This window comes from Alosa sapidissima, chromosome 9 (genome assembly GCF_018492685.1).
Source record: "Alosa sapidissima isolate fAloSap1 chromosome 9, fAloSap1.pri, whole genome shotgun sequence".
Taxonomy (NCBI): domain Eukaryota; kingdom Metazoa; phylum Chordata; class Actinopteri; order Clupeiformes; family Clupeidae; genus Alosa; species Alosa sapidissima.
In genome coordinates this window covers 5566170-5583669 of record NC_055965.1, presented here as the reverse complement: position 1 = coordinate 5583669, position 17500 = coordinate 5566170, and the positions used below count along the sequence as shown (strand labels likewise).

Below are 17500 nucleotides of genomic sequence, written 5' to 3'. Positions count from 1 at the left end.
CGTGGTGTGTGTGTGTTTACTTTGAGGGTGGGAAACAGCAGAAGTAGAATCTCCTAAAATCTCTTAGAATTCTCCTGATTGGGTCAGATGTGCTCACCCAGGCTGCCCGTCGTTCCCCTGCCTTTGTGCACACAGTGCATTTCAATAGTAAAATGGCAGACTAAGATATGTTCCCCGCAGGGCTGACAAGTCCAAGAATCGATGTTTCAATTCCAGCTAGCAGGTACCCAAACCATCAACACTATTCTACAACTGCAAAATGAACATATAGTATACCACAAAATCATCAGACGTATCAAAAAAAGATCACTAATTTAATTAAAAATCTTTACTTTACTATTTTTACTGCCACAAGTAAAGATGTAAGGATTGCACTCAAATTAGTAATCCCATAAACCACTGAAAATTCTCCATCATTTAGTGTACTATATGCATTACATTGTACTACATATGTAATGTGCTCCTCTGACCACATGAATTATACTTAATGTGTCAGAGCATTCCGGCCCCACCCCCACCCTCCCCCTCCCTCTTACCTTTCAGCTGCTCGGCCACAAAGTTCTGTCCCATGCGCGCCGTCACCCTGCCGTCCTCCTGCTCGTAGCGGTCGTCGAGGAAGCCGGCCGTGGCCTCGGACAGGTGCACCTTGCCGGCCACGCCCAGCTGCTCCATGAGGTTGGCCAGGTTGACGTCGTTGGACCAGACGTCGAACTTGAAGCGCTCCATGCCCAGGATGCCGCAGAGCACCGTGCCCGTGTGGACGCCCACGCGCATGTCCACCGTCTCCTTGGTCTCCTGGCAGAACTGCTCGATGGCCGTGATCATGCCCAGGCCCATCTCCACGCAGCAGTAGGCGTGGTCAGGCTGGGGCTCCGGGCAGCCGGCCACGCAGTAGTAGCAGTCGCCCAGCGTGCTGATCTTCTCGCAGCGCGTCAGCTCGCACAGCCGGTCGAAGCGTCCGAACAGGTCATTGAGGAGGCCCACGAGCGCCGGCGCCGACTTGTTGGCGCTCATGCGCGTGAAGCCCACGATGTCGGCGAACAGGATGCTCACGGGCTCCATGCGCTTCATGTTGAACGGCCGGAAGATGAACTGGCTGCGCGGGATGGACGTCTTCTTGCGCTTGTGGCTCTTGGGGCTGGACGAGGTGGCGCCGCCCGCGCCGGACGACGACGAGCCGCCGGGGCCTCCTCCGCCGCCGCCGCCCGCGCCGCCGGCGTTGCCGGACGAGTAGCGCTTGCCGGAGCTCTCGCTCTCCTCGTCGCCCTGCTTCATGAGCTCGTCGGCCACGCGCCGCGGCATCACCGAGTGGATCATGCGCTCCTTGAGCGCCTTCTCCACCTCCAGGTCCTTGCCGTGCATGATGGCCTGGCCCACCTTGAGGAAGGTGCTCCGCGAGCGCACCTCCGACATGATGAACAGGTGGATGCCGATCAGGTGGGCGCACAGGTGCAGCAGGACCTTGGCCGGCACCAGCCACCAGAGGTTCTCCAGCGCCTCGGCCCGCAGTAGCCCCTCGTCCCCCAGCTCGTCGCCGCTTGGCGGCGCCAGGTGCAGCCAGCCCAGGGCCTCGAACAGCACGGAGTAGAGGAGGCCCAGCAACACGGAGGCGTAGAGGCGCAGGTGGAGCATGCTGTAGAGCAGCAGCAGCACCTCCATCCCCAGGGAGAAGGTGCCCACGGTGGAGACGCAGGGAGGAGGCAGCGGGGAGGAGGACGCAGCGGCGGCGGCGGCGGCCGAGGAGTCTCCTCCGGTTACGTTCCTCTCCGTCAGCCTCCGGAGGCTGGCAAAGTCCGAGGTCTGCAGCTGCAGGGCCAGCGTGATGCCAAAGGTCACCGTGATGAGGAGCAGGGAGGCCTGGTTATAGAGGAGCGTGTAAGGTCTGGTGAAGGTGAACAGAAAGAGCAGGAGGCAAAAGAGCAGAAAGGAGGCCGCGGGAACCAGGAAGGAGGCAGGGTCGCAGCGGCGAGCGTTGACCCCGAAATAGACGCACCACAGGACGGCGGCAGTGGCCAGGTAGAACAGCACGTAGCGGAACCGGCGCTGGGCCTGCGGGAAACACCGCTCCCGGCACGCCTCCTCCAAGATGGCCGAGTCGAATTTGGGGTCCCAGCACTGTGCCGCCGACCGCTCGAACAGCTGGGGTACTTTCCTGTGGCTGCGAAGACTTGTCATGATAGCCCTGGGCATACCGGATTCACCTGAGCTGTCGCTGGAGGAGATGCTGTTCTTGCACGGTTTTGAGCCTCCGGTTTTGCCAGTGCCGGTGGACAATTGCTTAACGGACGTGTCGTGGCCATGCTGCTGCTGCTTGAGCGGACTGTTGCCGCTAATGCGCACCGCCACACTGCCATCACCGCTGGACTCGCAGCTCACCTCGGTGTTGTGCCGGAGCAGCTGCTGGTGCTGCGGAGAGGCCATGTTGTTTGTCGTAAAGTGAGGGAAAAAATCTAAACAATGACAGCTGGTGGTGATCAGATATTTACCGTTATCACATAGCTAATAATGTGCGTGACGACAGAGAGGATAAATCGAATGATAGTAAACGGGCACGAATGTCAAACAAACCTACTCTATTTTAATCCGGTGGGTCTGCAGAAATTACGTCTTTTTACGCACACGGGGAAGGCTACTCGTACTTGAGACGGACCGTGTCAGACTCTTGAGGAGTTCATTATCCGTTATACTACGTCAGTATTTGGATTCCACCATTATGTTCTACTGTTTTGGAGCCCTTGAACAGTTCAGTGTTAGCTCGGTTGGCAGCAATCCCCCGGCTTTGGTCATTTCACTTCTTCGTCTCATGGAGAGCATAGCATCCTATTTGACATTCAAACATCAAATACGGCAAAGGGCTATTCTCATGTCCAGTAATCCATATATGTCGAGAATCATCTGTGCTGATTTTGCTCAAAGTGTTTTGACGCCCGTGCGCTTGACAGCCTTTCCTTGTCCCCCCAAAACGCTCTCCAGTATTGGTCAGCAACCACAGACAAATTTACCTTCCATTCGTCGTTACATTCACCCGACAATACAATGTGTCCACAGTTCATATTTTCCAGACTCAAGATTTCGAATTCTTATTTCGTCTAGATATTGTGGCCTTTGTATGTGCTACTGATTCGCTGTGACACGTTTTATTAGTCTAGACGGAAATCGAAAATCTCGAAGTTCTTAATAGACTAAAGAGAGCAAATACTCACGTAGGGTACAAGCAACAGTTTCCTTAAAATAGCAATCGATTTACAATGGCAATTCTCGCTGATAATGCAGGGTAATAGTAATGCCCCGAGATTCCTTATTCCCACACTCTAAAAGGGAACGCGCGGGTAAGGAAAAGCTCCGATATGGGCAAAATACCCTGACTTAAATAAAAGAGCAACAGTAAGGCATTATGGCTGTCTTTCCTGGCCACGCAATTCACCAGAGCCCGTTAGCCACTACAGCCTAGTTCAAGAAGCGGGCCTATTCCCACAGAGGAGCCCCGTCCTTTCCTGAACTCCCATTCCGGATACCCGCCGATGCTTTCCCTGTGGTTTCAGGGGGTAAATAGGAAGACTATTTACTAGATGTCTAGTTGCGTTTTTTAATCAAATTGGCGTAGTTCGAAAATGTGCAACTGAAATCTAGGCTACATTCCCCTCTCCTACAATTAAGTGGCACTTTCGCACTTAAGGCTGCAAGAGAGACTTGCCACAAAAGTATTGCGGTGATATCGCACTGATAATACAACACGACATGAGTGCTGATGCAAAATGTATCCTTGCAAGTATAACACAACTTACATATTCATTTTAACAGGTACATTTTGTGGGGGGGAAAGAGCCCTGGTGATTTGATGATATGAATATCCAATATAAACGATTCGAATCCTAGTCGACCTGTAGGTATTGGATTTAAAATGTCAAAAATGACGCAAAATGTCAGCAATATGTTCCCTTATGTCTCCAGTGAAACGAAAGTTTTCCCAAGGCCATAATCCTCCTAGTTAGGCAGCGCAGGCTGTAAACTCGTGGAGTTGGGAGTGCAGAATAATTATTTGCCCTCCCTTCCCGTCGCGTCCGTTCCCTTCTGACTAGAAATCCCACGAGGGGAAACAAACATATCCATATTCGGCTCCTCTAATTCAATTACAACGGACGGCTCCAGGAGGCGTGTTGTCCTTTGTTTACAGTCACCTTAAAGTCGCGGTTTGTCCGGTTTGTCCCTGGCATGTTTGCTCCAGGCAGTGGAGTACCGCTGCGTGTTGCCGTGTTGCGTCCTCTTCCGTTTGATGAAGGATTCCTCTCTCTCTCTCTCTCTCTTGGCCTTACCGCGTCTGTTCCGCTCTGCCCAAGGAACAGCCTACCCGTAATTAGTTTTGACGGCGTCGGTGACTCTCGCACTAACCAGTCGCAGGCGAGTCAGTTCCCCCCTTCCACCATCTTCTTAAGGGAGTCGCAACTTCCTGACCAGCTGAGATGGTGAGGATACTACTTCAGAAGCACGTTGTACTGCAGTACAGTGCTAAACAAGCGAACGAAAATAAAACGAAAAGCAGGGAGAGGAGGGTCATAAGCAAGAGGGAGAGAGAAAGAGAGAGCGAGAAAGGGAGAGAGAGCGCGCACATGCAGGTTCTGAAATGGCGGCGATTTCCCTTTTCCCGCATCACTCTAACAAATGATGAATTTTCCTATTTTTTACATAAATGTGTCTTTTCGGGCATGTTAACGTGTCCTCTTACTGATACTTTCTCCATGTCGTACGTGTAGTGAATGTTTAGGCGACATCAATTGTAAGTTATGGCTAAAGTAGCCTACAAACCTGGGAACAGTCATTCACCAGTATTTTTGTGCGAAATGTTTGAAACTCCTCTCATATGGCAGGGATTTCCCTGTAACAATCTCTTGTGAACGAATCAAGGAGGCATGGCGAAACAGGCGTGAAACGTGAGTTGCATGGAGAATTTACTTGGGATAGCCTATTCAGCTGAGTCAGAGCGAATGAGACAAAATCCATCTAATTTGCGGTCAAAGGTTCCAGAACATCACACACGTTCCTTTTGGCACGCCTCGTTCAGTCAGATAAGACATACACACCCGATACATACGGTCTGGCTCACGCTGGGTGTATGCTCACACCTTCTCACACACACACACACACAAGCACACACACACACACACACACACACACACAAAATCAGGAGGAAGTCTAAAAATAGCAAGCGCAAGCTATTCCGCCATACACATTGTTCCTGGCATTCTTTCCTCCAGAATGAACGACAGAGTTGCAATTATTCATCCTCCAGTAACTATGAATGACCAATCATTTCCACATTTCAGTTTGTGGTTATTGTTAGGTGTAAACTTTGTTTAAGAATGGGCATTCAAATGTGTAGAAATAATATGTATTCAAGTCCTGCTGGAATGTGACAAAATGAATGCATGAGTATGAGTAGGGGAACTCAAAGATCCCTAGCAACAGGTCAAAAGCACTTTTTTACAGGCATGTGTTTGATAACTACAGTTAGTCTAATAGAGCTCTGGAATTTCTCACCACCTGGGCTCAGCCTCAGTGGCACTCATATTGAGATTTCATTTTCCAAAAATCAGGCCTCCAACTGGGCTTCATTAAAAAAGCATTATAGAACAGAATGGCAACCTATCCTGTGGTCAGTATTGGATGGTTTAATGTGGTTGTGTGGACCTCATGATCCTTTTAGATAATAGCTTTCTTTCAGCATAGCAATTACGATTTTGTCATTATTATTTTTTATAGCTAATACAGTTCTTATTGATGTAAAATCAAAAGGTTTGTTCAGGCTACACAAACAGATGTCTGCCAACCAAAATAGCAGTTTGAGCTCATTATACAGACTGGTTGAGATTAGAATTGGTTTGACTTTGTGTCACCACTCCTGTTTTACGTTGCACACACACACACACACACACACACACACACACACACACACACACATCTCATCTGGTTGTGTGAAAGGGGTGGCTCAAGTAAGCACTCTCTCCAGCAGAGTGAGAGTTGGTATCATGCAGAGGGGTTGGGGGTGCGAGCGAGCTGTTGTTTCGCTACTCTGCAGCGCGCCTGGCTCGGAGACAGACAGGGCAGGCGGAGCTGGCTCGGCGCCCCTGCTCCCCCTGCCACCGGCAGGCGGCAGATGGGCCAGCCCCTCTGAGCATGAGTCTGTTAACTGTATAATTAGTCCCTCTAATCGTGTAATTTATTATACTAGCGGCCAAGTGCATTGTCTGCACAGACCCCCGCGAGACTGTCTACTCTGATGCAAAGAATTTTAAGAATCCGCCTTGCTGAGCTTACCTCAAGATGCGAAGGATACATTACAGGGTGGCCTGTAGCCAAGGAGTCTGTCAGGACTCAGTATTGCATGGATGCCTTGGAAAGCCTTATTCAAAATGGAGCTTTCAATGGAATATGTCATATTAGTTGTACTATACCATGGTTATTATTAATTTATATAGTTCAGGGCCATGTTGAACTAATTTATGCATAAACATATACATAATACATATATACATTTATCATCAGTTAATATTAGATGAAGTTGTCACATGATTGACTGGAAAGTAACTAAAATACAATCAGGGTGTTCATTTAATCAGTTTTCATGAGTAGCTTAGTCTTTGTAGTTACAATTCCTGTCGGAGGTCAGCTTTTGTTTAGTTTCTTTAAAGCACACAAACACAAGGTTGTGTAAAATGGCCTTCAAAAGAAAAGTCAACAGTGCTTAACTGTGCACCAAGGCAACTGCCCCAGACAGGGCTTTGCTGACAGTCATTTCCAGAGTGAGTTACAGCACCACCTGGTGGCCATGCATTGCACCTGAAATCTACATTTAAACACGCCAAGTTGAATGTACTATTGTGTCTTGAGGATGGGCTTCTGTGCTGCTCAAGGTCACTGGACTGCATTTAATTTGTAGAGCCACAGGTCAGTTTGAAGGTAATTTTAAGGATTTGAAAAAGGACGTTAAAAAATACCTAGATTGTTGGGGTCCTCAAAGTTAGTAGCCATTCTGTTAGTATTAGAGTGTATAGGCAGTATTTGTTACTAGGGGTGTATTTTAAGTGGTAAGTGTGATCAGTGCGGAAATATAAATTTAGCTGAAAATTAGGAAATATGTAATTGTCATCCTTGTGGCACTGTCATTAATCTGTGAAAGAAAATAACCATTAGAAAAATACTTCCATTCATCATCCATTCCATCTCTTTATCCATCCAGCAATCAGTAAATCCATCCATCCATCTATCAATCCAGGTCATGTATCCATTCATTTAATTCAACTTGCATAAAAACAAACATGAAGTCACTCAACAAGGAAATAAAATAACTTTAATGTCACAAAATTAGCAGATATCATGCAGACCCACAGGTCCTCTACTCCAAAGAATCAGTACAAATGTGTATTCACAAGGCAGCTGTTTCAAGGGAAAACTGTTTAGGAAGAATGTCCTGAAATGTTTAGACTAGTGCATCGGCCAACATGCCACGTCTAACAGTTAAACGGAAATAAATAAAAGAGAAAATATTCAAACAAAACAAAAACTAAAATGCCTTCTCATCATGTTAACACACAACTCAGTGGATTGCAGTTGTCGACAGTCTCTTTTTAATGTAACATTTTTATCCCTCTACTTCCCTCCAGCTCAACTTCTACAACACTGTAGCTTTGTACTCTGCTGGGCTTGACTCAGCCAGCTTCACTCTCTCTTTAATTCACCTCAGTTAGAGCACCCACTCAGCAATCCATTCACGCATAGCATTGGGCACTATACATCAGCCACTCATTACATACAAATTCATTCATTCATTCATTCACTCACTCATTCACATGTTCATACATTCACTCGTTAATTTGTTTTGGTGCAGTGCCATTATCAGTCCCCTATTAACCAATCACTCTCTCCTCTCCTCTTTTCTGCCTCTCCTCTTCTCCTTGTCTGTGCCTTCCATCCATCCATCCTTCCATCCTTCCATCCATCCTCTTACTGCCTTCGCCAGCGGTTCTTGGGCTTCTCCGGGCAGTCGGACCCCGAGCAGGTGCCTTCTGCGGCGGGCGGTGCCTTGGCCGCGGGCGCGTCCTTCTTGTCGCCGAGGCCGCTGAGCAGCGCGGGCAGCTCGTCGGTGATGGCGCGCTCAATCTTCTCCATCAGGCAGCCGCCCATCCAGCTGCAGTGCTGCGCCAGCTGCTTGAAGTTGCCCGGCGGGTTGACGCCGAAGAAGTCGCGGTAGAGCTCGGGGTCGGGCAGGTCGAACTTGCTGACGTTGGTCTTGGCCAGCACGGCCTTGAAGATGTAGTAGCGGTCGGGGTCGGCGACGATGTCGGCGAAGACCTCGTGCGGGTCGCTGAACCAGCCCAGCTTCTCGTGGTACGCCTGCAGGTAGCGGTCAACGAGGAGCGCGTGCACGCGCACACGGATGGCGTGCTGGCGGATGAAGGCGATCTTGTTCTCCAGCTGGTTCTCGATCACTTGGTTGAGGTCCTCCATAAGGGAGACCTCCTCGCGGCGGAACAGGTCGAAGGCCGAGTCGGACGCGTAGTCCTGGCCCCAGAAGGAGCTGACGTAGACGCGTGGCGGCTCGGTCACGTTGATGAGCGGCGCCATGCTCCAGAAGAGGGCTCCGTAGACGCGCATGAGGTCCTGCGTGGACAGGCTGTCGGCCTTGTTGAGGATGAGGCGGATCTGGGACTCACGGCCCTTCATCTGGCGGAAGAGCATCTCTAGCTCCAGGCCCACGTCCAGCTTGGTGGGGTCGAACACCATGAAGATCAGGTCAGCGCGGTCGATGAACCACTGGCACACATCGTTGTAAGGGTAACCTGAGGGGGTGGTGAGATAAGATGTTCAATTCCGACCGGGGTTAGGGGGGCTTCATAAAGTAGCCAGATATATCTAAGTCATATATCTTCAAACCTACTCAAACCTCAATAGGTCTCAACAGTGTGAATTAATACAGTAAAAAACATTCGGTATCTGGAGTCACCATATTATTTGATCATATAAACTAGGAATCATAAGTAGTGTGATGAAGTTATTAGCACTGATGCTGATGGAGAATCCTGCTGGGTGACTCCCTGTTTACTCTCATTTACACAGATGTTTTGCTGGGCATCAAAAAAGGCAGCAGCAAGTTTATTTACAGGAGAAACATGTCCTCCGCCAGTCTATTAATACTGAATTAATCGGTACATGGTTCCTCCTGTCTTATTTAAGACTCTGTGTGTGTTTGTGTGTTTGAGGCAGAGTGTGTGTGTGGGTGTGTGCACATGTTTAAATTTAAATGGGTACGTTTAAATTTACATGTATCAAGTTGTCCCCGACCCACCTCTCTCCTGCTGCTTGCGGTTCTCGATGACGCCGGGCGTGTCCACAAATGTGACTCGCTCCAGGAGCTTGTGAGGCATTTCGATGCCCACCAGCTTCTCCAGGAAGCCCTGGCCGAACTTCTCCAGGGGCGTGAAGGACCGCGAGCTGTCCGCTGCCATGACGATGCCCTCCACGGTGCGTACTTTCTCTCCGTGCATAACCACTGTGTACTCAGAGGTGGTGGGCTCCGCGCCTGAGGAGGAGAGAGAGAGAGAGAGAGAGAGAGAGAATGAATGAATGAATGAGAGAGAGAGAGAGAATGAATGAGAGAGAGAGAGTGGGCCATTTTCATGGATTTATGAGGTAAGGATAGTAGAAAGCCCTATTAAGATTTACAGTCCAACGGCAGTGGTCGTATATGTAATTGCACCGTTCTGTGGACTCCAGATCTTTCCTGTGAATACCCCTCGGACCATCAGATGTGCAAACCTTTTCTGACACAGCACCCAACCCAACCCGCAGCATTGCCTGTCCTGCACCATCCATCCATGCATCTAAACCCTGCGGACGTTGGGTCATCATTATGGGATGGCGGAGGCTCCTGTACCTGTGTAAAGCTTTTGGGAAGTGTCCTCCAGACCCAGCAGGTAGTTAATCATGGAGGACTTGCCCACGCTCCAGGGACCCAGGAACAACATCAAGGGCTTGGCAGCGATTTCAGCATCTGTATTGACAGAGAGGAAGGAAGTTCTCTAATTAGTGAAAGGATACGAGACCGACAGGCACCACGAGGGTTCAATATCATCGGACTGTGTGGACTCGGAGGGGAAAAAAAGCCACCCCATCAAAGTAAAATGGACTGTTACATAATGAGAGTAATGAGACTACTGGACTTGAGCCGCCTTTCCACATGCTGCTTCAGTAGAAGAAGCAAGGCCACACACACTTCGTTTACTCATTGGACACACACACATACACACACACACACACACAGACAATACACACACACACACACGCACAATATATACACAAGACTCAAACACACTCAAGCACTTAAGTGCTTTTTCAGTCTTTTCCCCTCTCTACCTCTATCACACACACACACACACACACACACACACACCACTCAGTCATATACCCATCTAACTCTAACCCACCCCAGGCTGTAGGCCTGCTGTTTGAGAACACTTGATTGCAGTCAGGTGGACTGGCATGACATGACATTTCTCTAAATGAGCGTGTTTGTTTTCCCTGAGACAGGGTGGGCTTTCAGCGGGGCAGCTGTGTCACATCTGATGGCAGGGGTCATAAGCAGAGCCAGAGGAACAGAGGACCAGGCCTCATTCAGGAGACACACACACACACACACAGACACACACACACACAAACACACACACAGACACACACACACACAGACACACACACACACACACACACACACACACACACACACACACACACACACACACACACACACACAGACCTCCCTGCAGCTGAAGCTCTGAGTAGGTTTGGGAGGGCTCCTAAGAGAGTCTCTGTGCCATAAGAGGCTGTATGGTCTCCTGATATTGCAGTTCTCTCATCGTTGATTTTGGCCATGTGGCCCATGCTGGCAGAGAGAGATAGGCAGGGCCATATATGTGAGCTTGGCGCCTGATTCTGTCTTCTGAATGTTTTCGTTGCCTCCGAGGTAGTTTGCCATATTTTTCATTATTAGCTTTCTTTATATGGAGGGATGAAATGTGATTTGCATATAGGGGTTGTACACTGTAAACGTTAACTTGAAAAATGGAGGGGCCGTTTTGTGTGAAGGTAGTTGAAGAGAAAACATAGTCTTACCTGAGACTTCGTGCTGCCGGAGCTCGTTGTACTTGTAAGCCTGCTCCATGGGCTTGATGGCAGAGTGGTAGATATGCTTCAGCTTCTTTAGGGTCGCTTTGGTGGGGAAGAGGGGGAACAAAAAGGGGGAGAGCGCTCATGACTCTGGGAGAGGACACGTGGCAGTGGGACAGGAGCGAGAGAAGAGAGGTACCCCAGACGGAGGACTACAATGAGGCATTAACCGTGTTTACGCCACGGGCTGTGTCACTGGCCAGAAACTCTCTCTGTCTCGGTTCCAGGCAGTTGGAGGCAGTTTGCGGCCTGGATTCAAAGAGGCCTATGTGAATGCCACATAGAAATATAATCAAATGTGTGAATCTTAGAACTGGTATAACCTTGGTATTCTCACTATCATTTGAGAAAACCTTAGTGAAGTAGTTACTTGTCTTGACTGTATGGGCCGGATATATATCCTACACATACGTACACATAACTACACATTACAGAATATAAATCAGTACACACAGGGTATTGCAGGAGATATTGCAGGGCATTGCAAGTGAGAAGGTATAGTGCAAGTGAGTAAAATGTAGTGCAATACTTTAGCATTGAATTTCTGGTAGTGTTGTTTATGAATCTGCCAATAGGAGCCACTCACCAGTATACTCCTCTGAGGGCTCAGTACTGAGACGGAGAGTGTCATCAATGTGAGCCCTGTCTCTTGGCTCAGGACCCGCTGGGGCTTTTGCCTCTGCTGCCCGAGAGAAAAAAAAGAAAAAAAGACAAATACATCAATGCGGTACTATTGAGGGGCATCTTGACTGTACTCTTTCCAAAGCCACTTTGTCTTTCTGCTGTATTTATGGGAAAGCCTTGTAATGCCTGCTCAAAGTGCTTTGGTGTGAGAAACTGTTCATAAAATCTAATGCATTTGACAAGCCATGGGCATCAATCATAAATCTGACTTGTAAAGTTAAGACTACCTCTCTTCCACTGTCACATTTACAGCCCTGCAATGTGACTTCATTACTTCGCATCGGCTATGCGGGAGCTACATGTAGCTAACAGGCATATTGTTCTAGTCCACACATCTCTACTATTTTGGGAGGGGTATTTATGTCCTCGGACTATTTCTGATGCCCCGCTCTGGCCATGAGATATCAGGTGATAGGGCACAGGGGAGCCGTAGAGCGGTCGGGGGGCCAGGCCGAGCCGCTGCGGCTCTTTTATGGCGCTGTCAACACTCGGATGCCAAGTCCTGATTACACTCGCACTCACTGAATGGCGGCCCTCTCCAGGGCTTACTGGAGGGGCCTTCAGACGCTACACAGCCGCCAGAGCCAAGAGGACTGAAGGAGGAAGTCAATAAGGGGAAGGGGGGGGGGCACTTGAGATGTCTATTGTGATGGACAAAGGGAGGCGAAGACAGTGTCACAGGCATGTAAATGGGGGTTAATTGAAGATGAAAGCTTGCTGGTGGTTGGTAATTTGCAAGCCAGTGACTTGTTAGCTAACACTTTCAGCATAATTAGTATTGGTTGTAGCCAACACTTTGATGCTTTTTAACACTTTGCTAACTCTAATCTGTTTTAAAAAAATGAATGCAAGACTGTTACATTAATGCTTCTCATCCCGCCTTACTTTGGATACTCAATTATGCCTGCATCCTTAGTTTCAAGCAGCAAGCAATTGCTGCACCTTTGAGAGTTGCATCTCGAGCTTAGTCATTAATATGTTATACAAAGTGTCTTATGTTGTAGTAATTGCTAGTGTCATTACTGGCAGCATGTTTTTAATCAGAAGCCTGTGTGTTATTATAGAATGCGCTGCCATCTGTAGCAAACGTTGCTCTGTGCTTCCCTGTGTGGCCCACATGCAGAGCGAACTCCTCCTCCCACCGGAGGGGGCCAGCGGCAGAACAACGTTTTAGCAGCTGGAAGCACTCATTCAGTGGCTGCTGTATTAATGAGAAGCCATTCTGAATGACTCTCCCATTGTTGATCTTAGCCAGAACGTTAAACACAAAACAAACAGTACCTTGGCTTGTGCTATTTACTGTACCTGCCAACATTGCAATAAAGAAACATGTATATTGGTAATGGGAATTTGACTTGCGTACTAGCGTGCTATATATGTGACTCAGTTTTGGTAAGGAAAGTGGCTTTGGCCCATAAGCCATGTTATGAGAGAGTGGTGGACTACCTGTCCCCTTTGCAGGTGTCTTCACAGGTGCCTCTGGAGCCTTCTCCACTGGAGCAGATTCTTCCACCACAACCTCAGCTGCCACCTCCTCTACCACTGCCTCCTCAACAGCCACCTCCTCCACTACAGGCTCTGGTTCTGCCTCCTCAGCAGCTGTCACTGATTCTGGTTCCTCTACTGTGGGCTCTGATTCTGGTTCTACCTCCTCTGTTACTACTTCTGGTTCTACCTCCTCTGCCACTGGTTCCTCTGGTACTGGCTCTGGCTCTGGTTCTGCCTCCTCAGCAACTGGTTCTGGCTCTGGTTCTACCTCTTCTGCCATTAGTTCTGGCTCTGGTTCTGCCTCCTCAGCAACTGGTTCTGGTTCTGGTTCTACCTCTTCTGCTACGAGTTCTGGCTCTGGTTCTGCCTCCTCAGCAACTGGTTCTGGCTCTGGTTCTGGTTCTACCTCTTCTGCTACGAGTTCTGGCTCTGGTTCTGCCTCCTCAGCAACTGGTTCTGGCTCTGGTTCCACCTCTTCCATTGTTAGTTCTGGTTCTGGTTCTACCTCTTCTGCTTTTGGTTCTGGTTCTGTCTCCTCAGCAACTGCTTCTGCCTCTGGTTCCACCTCTTCTGTTGTTAGTTCTGGTTCTGCATCTTCTACTTCTGCTTCTGTTGCCTCTTCTGCAGCCGGTTCTGGCTCTGTCTCGGGTACCAATTCCTCTGCTTCGGGTTCTGTGTCCTCAGCAGCATCTTCCTCTTCAGGCGCCTCCTCTGAGGACTCCTCAGAACCTGCCTCCTCCTCCTCTGTCCCTTCCTCTACTGCCTCACCTGTCTCTGCTGCTGCTTGCTCCTCCTCTTCAGCGGCTGGTTCCTCATCCGATCCCTCCATGGCCTCCTCGCTTGCTGTCTCTCCCTCAACTTCCTCTACAGTCTCCTGCTCCTCAGCACTCTCCTCTGCTTCAGTGGCCTCTTCCTCCGCCTCCGACGTTTCCTCGCTTGAGACTTCCTCAGCGGCCTCCTCGTCTACAGATTCCTCTACCCCTCCGGTCTCTTCCTCCGCAGGTTCAGCGTTAGCCACCTCCTCTCCCTCTTCCTCCTCTCCTGCCTCCTCCGCAGCTTCCTCTTGAGAAGACTCCTCCTCCTCCTCTTCCTCCTCACTCACGGCATCCCCTTCAGGTGCAGCGGCTTCCTCTGCAGAGTTGACCACCTCCTCTTCCTCTTCCTCCTGCTCCACAGGGACGGCGCCCAGGCTGGGGCCAGAGCTGCAGGGCTGGCAGACCCTCTCGGGGGCCGGGGTGTCGTTGGAGGTGCTGGGGCTCAGCTCCTCTGTGGGGTCACAGCCGCAGGGGAACAGGTCCCCCTCCGGCTGCAGCTTCAGCTGGACCAGAGCCTCATCCTCCACGGGACTGACCACCTCGGCCACTGCATCTGCCGAGAGAGGGAAACATGTCAATCAATCAGTGATGGTGTGTGTTTGCTGTGGATTCAATGGATCTGTTTTGTGGCTCAAAAACAAGACTCTTGATGATGAATAGGCTCTTTTGGATTTGGGATGTTACCTCAGTGTTTAGTGTGGCTAAAAAAAACACAAAGAACTCTTGATGATGAATGGGCTCTTTGGGATTTGGGATGTTACCTCAGTGTTTTGTAGAACTGAAGTTTTTGGGGCACAATGTCAGTTTTTTTGTTTTGTCCCCATTTAGGTTACTCTGAAATGACTGTACTGTGGTTAAAAAATGAGAAGCTTTGATGGGCTAGAGTTCTAAGAACGTGCCAAGTCACAGAGGATTCCAGAACACTCCAGCTCTCAACACACAGAGCTTCTACACAACATCTCGAGGATATCGCATTCCAGAATTGGCTCAAATCGAGACTTTCCAACCCTGGTGAGTTACAATAAGGCCTGCTCTTGTATTCTAAATAACCTTCATTTGGAGGTAAAGCAAGTTGCTGTTTTTTTTTTTAGTCTTTTCAGTCTGCACTGCTACCATTTATTTCCCTCTTCCTTGTCTTGAGAAGAGTTGCCTGAGAGTGTGTAGGCCAAAAACGAACATAGCACTCTCAGACAGCCATACTCAAATTACAGCTCCTTGAATGGAAATGCTTAAGCATAGACTATTTGAGGGGTAACCTTGTATACTGTAAAGGCATCACCGGACTTCTTAAAAAGAATGAGGCCAAATGGTCAACACAGGATGGCAGGTGATCTTCAGCAACTCATTCCAAGGGTTTTGCAACCCATTCAACACTTAACATTCACCCGGAACAAAATGGAACATTGTAACCTCTCAGATGTACTCAATGTACTCAATCGCCTTGAGACGTTCACATGTTATGTTGCAATAGAAATAAAATTGAATTGAATGGAATTGCATATGATTAGCTGCTAGTCAGTCGTGACACGCTGAAATGGAAAACCAACAGTGTAAACCTATAATATTCCCTGCACACAAATGAACACATGTTGAAGAACATTTCAATTAACTAATCACTGGGACATATTATTCTTGGCTTGTTAAGAGTTGCCATGGCCTCCCCTAAGAGGACCCCCTGTTACACAACATCCATATAGACTGCATTACAAAGGGTAAATGTACAGAGGGGGCAATATATTTAGTCCCCATCTCTCTCTCTCTCTCTCTCTCTCTCTCTCTCTGCCTTTTCATTTAATCTGGGGGGAAGCACAAAGAGACGAGAGGCTTTAAGTGGTTCTTGGTTGCAGAGGTTGGGTTTCAGTGCGACTCCACGGATCAGATAATGCTTCGGGACAGCTGCCTAATTCTCACCTTCAGGAAAACGGGGGTGAGGAACCTTTAACGCTGGGGCGACTGGCCACTGTCAACACTGCAGGGTGCACTTGTGGACCAAGCCTCGATGAATAGGGCTAGAATGAGTCAGTGCTGCTATGAGTCATCATACAGACGTGGGCATGCACACACACACACACACACACACACACACACACAAACATAAAATATTATGTGCACTGTAGGAATATAATGTAATCCAGTAGGCTACTTGCATAAATCTATAGCGGGCACAAGTTATTCAAAATACAGTAGAATACAAACAGATGTGTGCACTGTAGGTACACACACACACACACACACACACACACACACACACACACACACACACACACAAGACACACATACACATATACGATTATATGCACATTACATATATGCACATGAAAACAGGGAAATGGAATTCATATAGTGGGTGCACACACACACACACACACACACACACACAATGTCATAAATAATCCCCTAAAACAACATGACAATGGAACCAAACAACTTAAATAGTAAACTAATGATTATGGCCGCACAGATGCCAGAAGTTATGACATGCCGGAAAACAGCACGCTGACAGCGAGCTGGTCATTGTTAAATATGGACTTCAAAAGTCACCGCAAAGTCCCGGTGCTAAGGCTAGCATCAGTCATGTCTGACTTTACACACAGATCAGAGCAGATGGGTGGGATAAGAGCTTAGGCCACATTAGATTAACTTAAGGTGCTTGGCACTCCTCTCCTTGCCTGTTCTTGCCTATTTTAGGCTGTGATTCACCCTCAAAGCACTCAGGCTGCGTGTTGTAGTCCTTCCATCATACAACATCGCCTGTAGGCAAATGGGTGTTTATCACCTCTGATGTTTGCTACTACTGAATGGAACATTGTTTTGGTGAATGGCCATATAATATGACCAGTAAGTGGCATTGTTGCATCCAATATATAAGTGTGCATGATAAAAGTTGGTCAAATAAAGGTCAATGATGAAATGTTCTGTCACATGATTATGTCTGTAAGTAATACAAAATGTACCTTTTGCAGCTGCTGCATACTAGCAATAGCATTTTGTATGTTTGTTTGTTTGTGTGTGTGTTTGTGTGTGTGTGTGTGAATATGAAACCAATTATTCATAAACATGTATTTGCATGTAAATTACTTATATATATTTCATGTAGTGGAAATGAAATAAATTGATCCAATTGCAAAATTATGCACAGGAAGTATATTTATACATAAGAGGTAAACATATAAATAGTAAACAACAATGGCTCACGCTTATAAGACAGTAACATTAGTTCAACAGTTGCTTCCAAGGTCATGCAGGGGAGTTCCATTTCCTGAGTGAAAAGGAGGTATAACTGCTAACACCTGTCTGAG

General features: G+C 48.2%; 2 protein-coding genes and 1 long non-coding RNA gene across 10 annotated transcripts in view; 1 reads left to right on the top strand and 2 right to left on the bottom strand.

Annotated features, from left to right (window-relative positions):
* Window positions 1–4596, bottom strand: part of adcy9 (adenylate cyclase 9) — a 45406-nt gene extending 40810 nt beyond the window's left edge. Inside the window, exon 1 of the mRNA XM_042105648.1 lies at window positions 537–4596. Within this exon, the coding sequence (XP_041961582.1) occupies window positions 537–2421 (1885 nt within the window). The 5' untranslated portion in view covers window positions 2422–4596. The remainder of the gene's footprint in view (window positions 1–536) is intronic.
* Window positions 4597–7325: 2729 nt separating this feature from the next.
* The window catches only part of LOC121719126 (sarcalumenin-like), a 15769-nt gene continuing 5594 nt past the window's right edge, over window positions 7326–17500 (bottom strand). Inside the window, exons 2-8 of one of the 8 annotated variants that reach the window (XM_042104528.1) lie at window positions 13754–14754; window positions 13345–13687; window positions 11801–11896; window positions 11161–11256; window positions 9929–10045; window positions 9341–9574; window positions 7326–8834 (exon numbers count right to left, since the gene is read on the bottom strand). In XM_042104528.1, the coding sequence (XP_041960462.1) occupies window positions 7999–8834; window positions 9341–9574; window positions 9929–10045; window positions 11161–11256; window positions 11801–11896; window positions 13345–13687; window positions 13754–14754 (2723 nt within the window). In that variant the 3' untranslated portion in view covers window positions 7326–7998. Of the gene's footprint in view, window positions 8835–9340; window positions 9575–9928; window positions 10046–11160; window positions 11257–11800; window positions 11897–13344; window positions 14755–17500 lie in introns of all 8 variants that reach the window. The other 7 variants (XM_042104529.1, XM_042104530.1, XM_042104525.1 and 4 more) reach the window with 7 other exon arrangements.
* Window positions 14712–15637, top strand: LOC121719129. Its single transcript, XR_006034188.1, has 3 exons — window positions 14712–14792; window positions 15030–15212; window positions 15346–15637. It is a non-coding gene; the product is annotated as an uncharacterized LOC121719129 (long non-coding RNA).